Genomic DNA, 12,677 nt, shown 5'->3' on the forward strand with positions numbered 1-12,677 from the left:
GTTAATCTGCCATTTCCCTTAAACTACCTGCCTCCCTAATTATTGGTAATTGGATCCAATCTCCGCCGCCGTGTCACATGACACTTCACTTCCTTGGCTCCTGTCCTTTAAATCAATTGAGCCCATTAGGCTTCATCCAAGTGCCCTTCTGCGCCGTCCTCTGACTGTCCGCCAAGTGCGATTTTTATTTTTAGGCGTTATTAATCCTCATCTGGGACACCTGATAAATTCTTCCGGGGACGCGCTTTAGAACACGTTTGCATTTTTGCGAGGAATGTGTCTTGTTGGTGACCTTAATATCTTGGACCATGAAGCTCCAGCAAAGAAGTAGTGAGCTGTGAAAGTGATGGAATCGCGAGAAATCGGAGACCGCGCAACGTGGAGCGTGCAAAATGTGACGTTAAACTCAGAGCAAAGTCATCTTTGTTTGCGCCATTCTGCCATGAATCCGCCAGTTCTCGAGCCGCGCCTTTGTCTGTTAAGATGGCTGCAGCGTTTCTCGGGGTTCTGGATGCACGCTGTTCATTGGTGGTGCGTCCGTTATCTTGGGGTGCGTTCACACGGAGCCGATTTTGCTGGTTTTTTTGCACAGCGGAAAATCTGCGCCAAATTCCACGTCAAAATCTGCCCCATCGTTGTTAATACTGACACGGATCTTGGTGCGAATCCGCATCAGACTGCCCCCTTCAATTGGAAGGGTGAAAACCGGTGCAGAATGCTGTCACAATCTGCGCCAAACCCTGCGAATGTTGATATGGATTTGGGTGTGACTCTGCACTAAAATCCGCTACGTGTGAACGCACCCTGAGGATATGCTCACGTTTGCGCCAAAATCTGCCTTTTTTTTTTTTTTTGCATACATAAATTCTCACTGCAATCACACAAGAGCCGCAGGGACGGCCGGCGAATGCAGATAATCACGATGGTCAGTTGCGTAAATGCCAAAACCCGCGTACACCTGTGTGACGGGTGGAAGAGCAGCGTCCCACAGGGCGGAGTGCGCGGATCTCGGGGTCACAGCCTGAGAGTAAAGGCCCTTTTACACGGGCCTCCAGTCGTTTATATGACATCACCGCTACGGTCGTTGGCGCTCGTGCAGAGCGTTCGCACTGAAAGACTTCGCTGCTGGATCTCGGGCTTCTCCCTCGGCGCTTACACGTAACCAGAAGCGAGAGACTCAGCAAAAGGGAGCAATTTAGTATTATTTTTTTGCATTTACACGTAACGATTTTTGCTCCAATTTGTCCGTTTTTCACATGTGGTTTCACTAGTAAAGTGCGTTAAAAAATGCGTCGCTCACGCGTGCAGATCACATGTCGTGCAATTGCAGTGCGGTTTTTTTTTCAAGCTCCTGTAGAAAATAATAGGCGATTCTCGAAGAAGAATCCCACAAAAATAGGACATACAGCGAGTCTTTGGGCTACCGAGAAAAACCGCTTGTGTGTTAACCCCGTCTGATAAATGGCTACCGTTCCCCTGCGACGGAATGTCTGTTATAAAATCGGACAAACCCCCCGCGTGTGAATACCGCCTCGCTCACACGGCGGTACGGGAGCTGCGTGCTGCGCTGTCCTAGGAGCTCACTGTCTTACATTGGGAGAATGATGTAGCGCCTCCTCTTTGGCGCGCAGTCCGGCCATTATGGGCTTTAAGCTATGCAGTAAATGTGCATGTCACATGCGGGCGTGCGGTAAGACGCTTTGTGTATGACCGCTGTGTGAGCCGGAGTACCGCCACGTAACAACATATCACACGCACGCTGTCATGCACAGTCTTACTGGTTTATTTTATTTTTTTTATTTCCTGCACTGTTGCTTAGCAACGGTGCGTATAAATGCCGCCCATTGCGTACGGGTGGCGTTGATTACGCGCATATAGAAAACAACAGTCTCGCCTGCTCATAATATGCGTCAAATAGAACATGCTGCGTTCGCTTTGCGCTCGCATATCACACGATGCAATGTATTTGATTGCCTGTGAATTACCGCGGATCGCACGCCCGTACGTGACACGTGTAATATGTGGTAGTCTTATACTCGTGTGAGCCTGGCCTTATACACCCCCTACCATACACCCATGTGAGGAGCGCGGTTGCAGCAGCGCAGAGCATTTCAGGAGAGGAATGTGGCGATCCTGCAGGAGATCAGACCTGAGTTGCGCAGTGGGCGGGGTAAGCCCCGCAGCGCAGAGTATTTCAGGCCTGCTGCTCCTCAGCTTTCTGTTGTGTTGCTGGATCAGAATTTCTTAATATCAGAAATATATAACATTTCTTATCTTACAAAAAATAAGGAAATTACGTAAAATAAATGCGGAGCGCGGTAATGACCGCTCCCACATTACGCTTCCCTCCTGCCGCGAATCATTGGGGGCCGCACTTCAGCCGGGATCCACTTGGTCCCTGATGATCTCCACCTACAGAACATTTGATTTCAAGATTCGCTAACCGTCCAATTGTCCGTAAAACAGCCAGGTCACCGCGCTCGTGGCGTCGGCGCGGGCGGGCCTGATACTACGGCTATCCCAATCCTTGTCCTTGAGGATTCCCACTCGTCTCGCTCAGCGGCAGGGAATGTAATTCCAGCCCCGCTACATGAGGGATAAAGTTATTAAGCCCCCGTCCTGTCGGCGCCGTCCGCGCTGCGCTCCATGCGAGGACAGTGCAGATAAATGCCACTTCATTACCCTAATTGAACAGCTATATTTAATGTAATGGCGTCTGCGTGGAGCGCCGGCTGCTGCGGAGACGTAACCTTATCTGCTGAGCCTGCAGACCGCGCAGCCTTTGTCCTCCAAGATACACAAAAGGCGCGCAATTAATTTTAGCCGAGAAAATCCATCACCGGTGGCGGCCCGCGCTCGGATACATGAGGTGACTGGAGCAGCCATCACATTTACAGTGTGCGACAATGAGGAGCGGACGCTGTGGGCTCATTCACACGGGCGTGAAGTACGGGGTGTAAACTGTGCGCATCTCCTGCTTATTGCTTATTTCATGCATTCGTATTTACCACGTAATTCACATGAAGATAAAAAACCGCGCCGCGGCCCCGCGGCCGTGTGAATACGCATCATACATGTTCGCTGCGTGTTTTTCGCGATCCCACTGACTTCCATGGGATATTCCTGTCCACTACGGACCAACATTGGACAAGCTGCCATTCATTTTTTTTTTTCATGCCTGAATACCACAATGCAAATCAATGGGCTCTCTGCGTCACACGTGTAAAACATACGCACGTAATAAAGAGCGCAAATATGGCCGTGTAAGTGAGCCGTCGGGGTGTAGGCACAGGGGCTGCTTTTTTATTCATAGTCTTAAAAAAAAAATAATGATTTTAATGCGACTTTCACCAGATTCTGTGTGATTTTTTTTATACACTATTTTCGCACAATGATGTTGTTTTAAGGTTCTGCAAGCTTCTTTATGATTACCATGGTAACATGATAAAAGGAGATGACAATCGCATCACACGGCAACCATATATGCTGGGACGGACATCTGCGTGCGCTCCTTTTTTTGAGGTCTTTACTGACAAAAAGGAAGTAAAAGAACGGAGCTGCGCAGTGCAGACTGACACAATACGGGAATACATGCGGACGCCCGGACGGAAAATAATACTTGTGTGAATAAAACCATTTCCTGCCCCCCCTTCTATAAGAAAATCGGACAGAAAAAAAATCGCTTGTGTGACTGTACCGGCGAGCGTGATGTTGGTGAGAAACCGCCCGCTTCACCTGTGATTTCACTGCGATTTTTCTGCGTCTGCGATACACTTGTTAGATAAAAACTCCCGGCTCAGAACGTCTTGTGCTTTTTTTGTTTTTTTTTTTAAAGTCTCAAATTTCTGTGTGAACATTTACTTGGATCAAGAGGGGTGTCTCACCCCCCACCCCCCCCGCATCTATGTTATAACTATGTGCCATCCAAACTACTTTCATTCATAGGCTGACGAAGGGGGCGAGATATCCCCGAAAGCTCACTGTTACATCATGTATTTTTGTTAGCCATTAAAAGGTATCATATCTACAAGATCACTTGGTTTCTCGGTATTAGTGTATCTTGATGCCACCGGAAGTAGTGGTGGAGTCAAGATACAAGATTTTTGACAGGGGGTTCACGCCCCCTGTTTGTGATTGGCTCTCACCCGGCCTTGGCCTCACAGGTCCTCCCAGTACGGCTAAAGAAACAGACTGGTCTCTGGCTCTCTCTTCCGTGCTCAGGCGCGGCATCGGCCTCCCAACAGTGCAGAGGAAGCTCAGGGGTGTGCGGCTGTCTCCCTCGGTCGTCGGGCGTGGCAGGAGCGCACAGCAAGCTGTGGGGTTCTTCACCCGTCTCCCCCATCCTCGGCCACGGCGTCGGCCTCCCAGCAGTGCTGAAAACTTTGAGGGTTGCTCGTGTCTCTCGCTCTCTCTACCCCGACCTGAGGCTCACAGGTGCATTCAGGGCCAATGAGGTCACAGGCGGGGGTTGGGTGTTGCACAGCAGCACTGACCTGGAATTGCTGACCGTGCAGGACCGGGGAGGGTGGGGAGATCCGCTAGTCTCATGAGCTCAGCAATGTGTGGCAGATGGCTGGGGTGGGCGTGCAGGAGCAGGCAGCGGTTGAGAACAGTCAGGGGACACAGTTTCATCAGCCAAGCACTTTGCCAGCATCAGCGGTGATCAACTGTATGTTCCCCGGCTACACAAATCTGACCCCAGCCTAAAAGAAAGGAACACGCTGCTGCTAGGACCTACATTAAGACAGCCAATCAGGAGCTAGGGGTGTGACGGGCGTTTCCCCTGTCAAACCCTTAGCTTCCAGTGGCGTCAAGATACACTAATACCTGGTTTCTCTTACTGAGAACAATCACAGATTGCTCTACTGATGACACCGGACCAAACCTTTTTTTCATAGATCCTGTAAGCACATGGCTGCTGTCAGGCTCTGCGTGTTTTAGGACCTATGATATCACCATCATGTGATCAGGGGCGGAGCTCAGAGCCCCAATGACTGATCACATGACAGTGACATCATCACATGTGACTCAGTCACTCACAGACAGGTGGTCGTTAGTATTTTGATGGGAGGTGAGGTGTGGTGTAATTTAGATGAATGGTCTTGTCACCGGAGGCCCTAAAAGTGGTTCCCCCCTTGGCCTATAAGAGGCTCTCGGAGGCTCCTTGTGTGTTCTGACCTCTTCTTCCGCTTGTGTAGAGCTTGTTGGCCACTAGACGCCTCTGCGACTCAGAAAAGAGATTTCACCCTGTTACCAGAGTCTGAGAGGAGTAGGTTATTGGGATGCGAGAAGCTGGATAGTCATATCGACAGAATGTCCCCCCACTTACTGTCCTGACTAGTCTGTGAGGAGGTGTTGGGACCAGTGGATGGGGGCACACAAGGTAACTGGGCTCAGGACCCCCGACAGACCACCAGTAGAGAGGAGCATCTGACCAGACTGTTAGTGGTGTTGGGACCAGAGGATGGGGGAACACAAAGCAACCATGGGGGCTCAGGAACCCCTGACAGACCACCAGTCGCATACGACAGTCGGTCCCCCTTAGTAGTAGTACGAAGGACAATGACAGCTCAGCAATATGTTCATCCTGCAGCCACATGTTCCTCTCATGGCGGCTTCCAGCAGGATAATGCTCGGCCGCACACACAAGGGGGGGGGGGGGGTAGGTTTCACTCGCACAGTTCGGTGCCCCAAGTATGTAATTTTTGGGATCTCTTTGATTTTTGGTTCTTTTCTCCCCCTCCTATAGAGAAGAAGGACGTGGCGCAGAGCCTGGAGAGTTACACCTCCAAATGTGCAGGAACCATGGAAGCCATCCACTTACCGGAAGGCCTGACGCTGCCGCCGGTGCCCTTCACCAAACTGCCCATCGTGAGGTTTGTATCTTCGTAAAGGGAAAGCATCGTCTATATACATTTTTTGAGTAATTAAACGGTGGTGAAACATTTTCAATTTTTCTCATCCCCTTTTTTTATTTTTTGATTGTAGATTTTTGTATACTATTGCATGTATGTGACGACGGGGGCGGCCATCTTGTTTGAGGCGCTTTAAACAGCGTTTAGAGAGATGCTTTACAGCAACCTCGTGGCCATAGTCCCAGTGGACAGCATCATGGCCCATTAACTTCTGTTGGGGAGTAGTATGGACATTTGCTGTGACCTGTGCAGGGAGGGGAAGGAGAGCTGTGTCCATCACCTAAATTATAAACTTCCATCAGAGCGTGTTGTGGGCATGCTTTGTGACCTGCACAGGGAGGGGAGGAGGTGAGCTGTGACATCACCAAATCTGAATGTTGGAATCTGTGTTATCTAGATATAGGTGTAACCCTGCCTGTGATGGTGATGAGATGATGGCTGAGAAGAAGTATCACACTATTAGGTCTAGTGGTCAGTGTGAGAACTGCAGGATTTTAGCATTATTTTCTTTCAAACATTTTTAAAAAGAACATGTCCCCTCGATACAGCACCAAAAAATAAGTTATGGGTCTGTTCAGGGAGGTGACGAGAGGTCTTGGGTGTGTGCATTTTTTATACTCGCCCGCTCCTTCGTTCCCGTAGTGTCTCCCGGTGAAGATCACTCGCAGTCTGAAAATCTGACTCTCTTCAGACCACTATGTGTGCCCTTTTGTATAAGTCTTAACATCTGACGCTCACCCACAACAGCCATGATGCATGTTCATACCAATCACAGTTATCAACTCTTTAAATACCCAGATCTGCATTTTTGGGTCCTGAAGGGCCCCCACGATGAGATCACAAGTTGCCATCCGGGTGTCATGGCAGACTGGGGCATTCTAAAGTCCCCCAAGCTGCCATATATTTTTGCCTATTAAGACGGGCCTGTGACTTTCTCAATAAATTGCCTGCAGAAACGCCACATGCTGCAATACTGAAGGATCACAATATATAGTGTATGTGATCAAATGATCACAAGTTCAAGACCCCTATGGGGACTAAAAATAAAATAACTTTAAAAAAAAAGTGTTTTTGTCATTGTTAAAACTATAGTAATTAAAGATTATCTTCCTTCCCTTTACCATATTTATAATAAAATAAACACAGGTGATCCCTCCAAAATCGAGCCCTCACACAACCCATTGATGGAAAGGTAAAGAAGTTATGGCAGTCGGAAGATGGCGACAGAAAGCAATTTTTTTAAAAGTAGTACAGCAAAAAAAAAAGCCATATATAAAGTATTTTTCTGACTAGAAGACACAATTTTCAGATAACATTTGTCTGAAAAGTGTGTGTGTCTTATCATCCGGCGGCAGGGGGGTCTAATAGACCCAGAGACCCCTTACCACTGCCATAATGATCATCCAGAGAGCTCTGCAGCCAGACATACCGAGGCTGTACAGTCTTCCTCTCCCTGCATGATCAGTCCCCTGCAGCAAATAACTCTGGTGATCACTTGCATGTCTCCCCCGGAGTGCAGTTCCTCCTCTGTACACACAGGGGCAGACATGAGCAAAGATCAAAGGTCTTACAGGAGCAGCAGGACTGTAAATTATGTCATTATCATGTGAGCTGGAAGCAGCTAGAGGGCGTCATTTATTACTGCACTTGTATGTGGTGGGTTAAGGTTAAGAAAATCGGTGTTTAACATGCCAGCTGCAGATGTGTGTGTATGCAGCAAATCTGTAAGAGCTGTGTGTGTGCATGTAATAGAGCTGTATAAGCTGTGTGTGCGTTCATGCAGTAGAGCTGTGTGTGTGCATGTAATAGAGCTGTATAAGCTGCGTGTGCGTTCATGCAGTAGAGCTGTGTGTGTGCATATATGTAGCAGAGCTGTATGTGTGCAAGCTCTCAAAAAAACACAACATAGTGATCATGGGAGATTTTACCGATCCAGACATTGGTTGGGAATCTCTCTCAGGTAAAAGTAATGGCTCCAACAAATTCTTATCCGCTCTTGCTGATAACTTTATCTTCCACAAGGAAGAAGATAAAACAAGGGGATCTGCTATCTTGGACCTAATTCTTACCAACAGGGAGGGAATGGTTGGGGAAGTGCGGATGGCTGGGACCTTAGGGGGCAGTGATCATGATATCCTTGGATGTTGGATAAAAAGGGGAGGAAGACCTGAGAAAACTCAGACCTCAAGGTTGGATTTCAGAAAGGCAGATTTCAATGAACTCAGAAAAAAGGGAGGAAGAATCCAATGGCTGGATGACCTTAAGGACAGAAATGTCCAAGAAGGTTGGGAAATATTGTGAAATGAGATTCTCAAAGCACGATCATTAGCTGATGGGAATCTGATCAAGTTTGCCGACGACACAAAGCAAGAGGAATAGCTAACACTAGGGAAGAGAGAGAGAGTATTCAAAAAGATCTAGAAAAGCTTGCACAGTGGACGGCGACTAACAAAATGGTATTTAACAAGGAGAAATGCTACAAAAAGTCCTACATCTGGGCAAGAAAAATGTAGAAAGTACATACAGAATGGGTGGAATTGGGCTAAGCAGCAGCACATGAAAAAGGCTTGGGTTTACTAATAGATCATAGACTGAACATGAGTCAACAATGTGATGCAGCAGCCAAAAAGGCAAACACAATTCTGGGATGTATTAAGAGAAGCATAGAGTCTAGATCACGTGAGGTCATTATGCCCCTCTACTCTTCCTTAGTCAGACCTCATCTGGAATACTGGGTCCAGTTCTGGCACCCCACTTTGAAAAAAGACATAGACAAACTGGAGCAAGTTCAGAGAAGAGTTACCAGGATGGTGAGCGGTCTGCAAATCATATCCTATGAGGAACGGTTAAAGGATCTGGGAATGTTTAGCTTGCAGAAGAGAAGGTTGAGAGGAGACTTAATATCTGTCTACAAACATCTGAAGGGCTGTCACAGTGCAGAGGGATCAGCCCTATTCTCATCTGTACAAGGAAAGACTAGAAGCAATGGGATGAAACTGAAAGGGAGGAGACACAAATTAGATATTAGACAGTGAAGGGGATCAATGAGTGGAACAGGTTACCACGGGAAGTGGGGAGTTTTCCTTCAAGAGCTGCGCGTGCGTGCGTGTGTGTAGCAGAGCTGCGTGTGTGTGCGTGTAGCAGAGCTGCGCGTGCGTGCGTGTAGCAGAGCTGCGCGTGCGTGCGTGTAGCAGAGCTGCGCGTGCGTGCGTGTAGCAGAGCTGCGCGTGCGTGCGTGTAGCAGAGCTGCGCGTGCGTGCGTGTAGCAGAGCTGCGCGTGCGTGCGTGTAGCAGAGCTGCGCGTGCGAATATCTATGTAGCAGAGCTGTGTCAGTGCATGTGTATGCTGCAGAACTATGTGTGTAGCTGAGCTGTGTGTGTTGTGAGCACTTCCAATGTGTGTGCAGCAGCGCTGTATATGTGCTTACGCCAATATTTAAATAGACACACTAGGTTTAATAGGAGCGGACTGTTCACTTTAACCCTCTTTTCTATACTAGAACAACAGGGCCAATGACGGTAGCCCCTCCACTTTCTAGACCCCCGAGGATTTTTAAATTAGTATGAATTATTTTTTCCGTCTTCAGTTGTCTAAACCCGGGGTGCGCCTTATAGTCCATAAAATACAGTGTATTCGGTGTGTATGACCCACAGAATAAAGTTAGCCCGTCATTTTTGCTGCAATGTGAACACCGTAAAAACACAAACCCCGCAAAGATGGCGATAAACATTTTTTCCCCATTTCACTCCACTGAGAAATGTTTTACATTTTTCATTATGTTATACGGTACTTTAATTGTCACCATTGAAAAAACCAAGAAGCCCCCCAACAGCGGCGCCAACAAAAGAATTAGAGTGGTGGTCTTCTGAAAGTAGGGAAGAAAAAACAAAAATTGGGGGGAAAAAAGTTGCGCTCTCAGATTACAGAAGAAGTGCATCCAGACTGCACACTGCCGCAGTGGAAGACAAGGAGAAGGAAGTGTCTGCAAGGATGCGGCAACTTCTTACATAGAGTAGTTCTACTTCCAGACTACAGCGACTCTGCTCACTGATGAAGCTGCTCGTATCATCCTGCAGCTTGTGTCCTACGAGGGGTTAACCGCCATCATCGCTCGTCCCGGTGGCTGCCAAGAGATGTGATAAATGGACGGGCTGCTCTGTGTCCCATGAGTTGGATCTTTGATCTGCTCATACACAAAATCTCAGTAATGGGGTCACCTCCTGCAGCGTGATTGTCACCCCGTATCTCCTCTCATCTCCGCAACAAAGCGGAAGCGTTCTGGAAAGGTGACGGCTCCGCGTTCAGGCGGCTGCTCCAGTTTCCCAGCGTTCCCGTTATACTTCCACCATCGCTTACTTCTTACTACATACGGTCAAGTAGAGCGACAGCTGTAAGCGATAGTGGCAAAGGTGAACCGTCCCCTGACATTGTGGCGCAGTCTCCCTTTATAACCACTGGGGGATGTTCACACTAAGTGCAAAATCTGCAGCATTTCCACATCAAGAAGCCACCATTGTTGCGGATTTTGATGAGGAACCAACTGTTTATCCGCAGCTGATTTCAGCCTCACCAGTGCTGATCTCAGAAATACTTTGCGCTAGCAGCCCCAAGAGCACAGCGCCCCCTGTCACGCGGCAGCCACTAGTGAGCGCCGCTGGTCAAATGATGCGGAAATGGCTTAGCACTCACTGACCGCTTTAACCAGCAGTGTGGCGCTCACTAGCGGCTGCCGGGTTATGGGTTGTGCTGCAAGTGTAAAGTGCCATGTTTCCCCTGAAAATAAGACCCTGTTTTATATTAATTTTTGCCCCAAAAGAGGCACAAAGTTTATTTTCCTGAAATGCCTTATAATACTTGCCTAGCAGGCACCGTCTGGGTCCCTCCCACTGGTCTTCACAGTTACCCACATTTCCGGCAGGCTTCCATGCAGTTCTCATTCTGTGCTTGGCTTTGATTGGTTAATTGATCACCGCAGTGATTGGCTGAGCCGATTCACTCAAGAACCAATCAAAACAATTGCTTGCTGGAGGCGGTGTTTTTAAACCCAGTTACCAGCAAGTGATGTTCTGTCAGCGGTGAAAACTGTACGGAAGTATGCTGGAACTGTGGAGACCAGGGACCCGACCGGCTAGGTAAGTGTTGCTTTTGTTTTCTCATATAGTGTGGCTAGGGCTTATTTTCAGGGTAGCGCTTACATTTTAAGTCCCCCCCCTTCCCTTGACAAACCAGGGTGGGGCTTATTTTTGGTTTATTTGGGGGAAAACACGGTATATTCCGTGGCGAAGACATCACTGTGCATGCTAAGGTCACCTCCAAAGTCTTCAGCTGTCAGTGGTGTCTTCACACGGCGGCCTCTAGTGTACGCAACGCCACTGGTCACTTCCACATCACCTGACCAGCAGCGCTCAGTACAGGCCGCTGAGTACCGTGGGAAGACAGCGCTGACACCCAAAGACTTAAGAGGTGCGGGGAAACGCTGTATCTGCAAATCTGCGGAGAACTCTGAGGCTCAGCCTTGGAGTTCTGCCAGATTAAGGGGATTTCCCTCAACTTAATATTGCTTTCCAGCCACTCTATCCTTCCTGGTTGCTGTTGACCAGAACATGTGACTGCTGCAGCCGATCACTGACCACAGCACCTTCTCTACCCAGTGATTGGCTGCAGGACTCGCATGTCTTGGTGAGCAGCAACCAAGGAGGACAGAAGGGTTGTGAAGCAATTTTAAGTTGTGAAAAAAAACCCTTTAAGTCATATAAACGAGACTTTATTTCTCACACAAAGTCTGTAGAAATATAAGGAGCCTCCAGTGCCAGATTATCAGACTGTCCAGATTAACAGATTGCAGGAATTTCATGGTACCCACATACGGATAAAACAATTACTTCTACTTTCGTCCAGGTCAGTGAAACTCCTCAACCTTCCGGTGATCTTACGGCCACAGAAGGTAAAGAATTTACTGGGACAGAAACTTTCCACGAAAAGCCCCTTTATCTACTCCCCAATCATCGCCCACAACCGCAGCGAGGAGAAGAACAAGAAGATCGGTAAGTATGCTTATTTTACTTCTCATTTACTCTTTGCTCTCTGGATGCCAGACTTCTCATCTTCTGGTGTGCTTATTCCCTATGCTATTGGGGGAATAAAAGAATGCAGGTTATCTATAAGCCAAAAGAGACGGTGAGGGAACACTTAGCTAACTTACATGAATTCAAGTCTCAAGGTCCAGATGAATTACATCCTAGGATACTAAAGGAAGCAGTGGAGGTAATTGCTGAACCACTCGCCATAATCTTTGAAAATTCCTGGAGAACAGAAGTCCCAGAAGATTGGAAAAGGGCAAATGTTGTCCCTATCTTCAAAAAAGGGAAGAATGTGGATCCAGGAAACTACAGGCCTGTGAGCCTGACTTCTATACTGGGAAAGATGTTTGAACAAATTATTAAACAGCATATATGCAAGTACTTGGATGAGAATGGAGTAATTAACCAGAGCCAACATGGGTTTATAAACAAGTCATGGCAGACAAATCTAATTTCCTTCTATGACAGAATCACCAACTGGGTTAATCAGGCAAATGCGGTGGATATAGTATATCTTGACTTTAATAAAGGATTTGACAAAGTATCTCATACCATACTTATTTTAAAAATAACCAAATATGGGATTTACAGGGTAACGGTTAGGTGGATTCACAACTGGCTGAGTTGTAAAGAGTGGTCATAAATGGCTGTACATCCAAGTGGAAGAGTGTGTCAAGTGGG

The 12,677-nt window shown here is 47.7% G+C and overlaps 1 protein-coding gene across 1 annotated transcript in view; it reads left to right on the top strand.

Moving 5' to 3' along the window:
• Positions 1-12,677, top strand: part of TRAPPC9 (trafficking protein particle complex subunit 9) — a 508,413-nt gene that overhangs the window by 56,478 nt on the left and 439,258 nt on the right. The window contains exons 10-11 of the mRNA XM_066578762.1: positions 5,750-5,876; positions 11,815-11,960. Of these exons, the coding sequence (XP_066434859.1) occupies positions 5,750-5,876; positions 11,815-11,960 (273 nt within the window). The remainder of the gene's footprint in view (positions 1-5,749; positions 5,877-11,814; positions 11,961-12,677) is intronic.

The sequence above is a fragment of the Eleutherodactylus coqui genome, chromosome 9 (assembly GCF_035609145.1).
Source record: "Eleutherodactylus coqui strain aEleCoq1 chromosome 9, aEleCoq1.hap1, whole genome shotgun sequence".
NCBI lineage: Eukaryota > Metazoa > Chordata > Amphibia > Anura > Eleutherodactylidae > Eleutherodactylus > Eleutherodactylus coqui.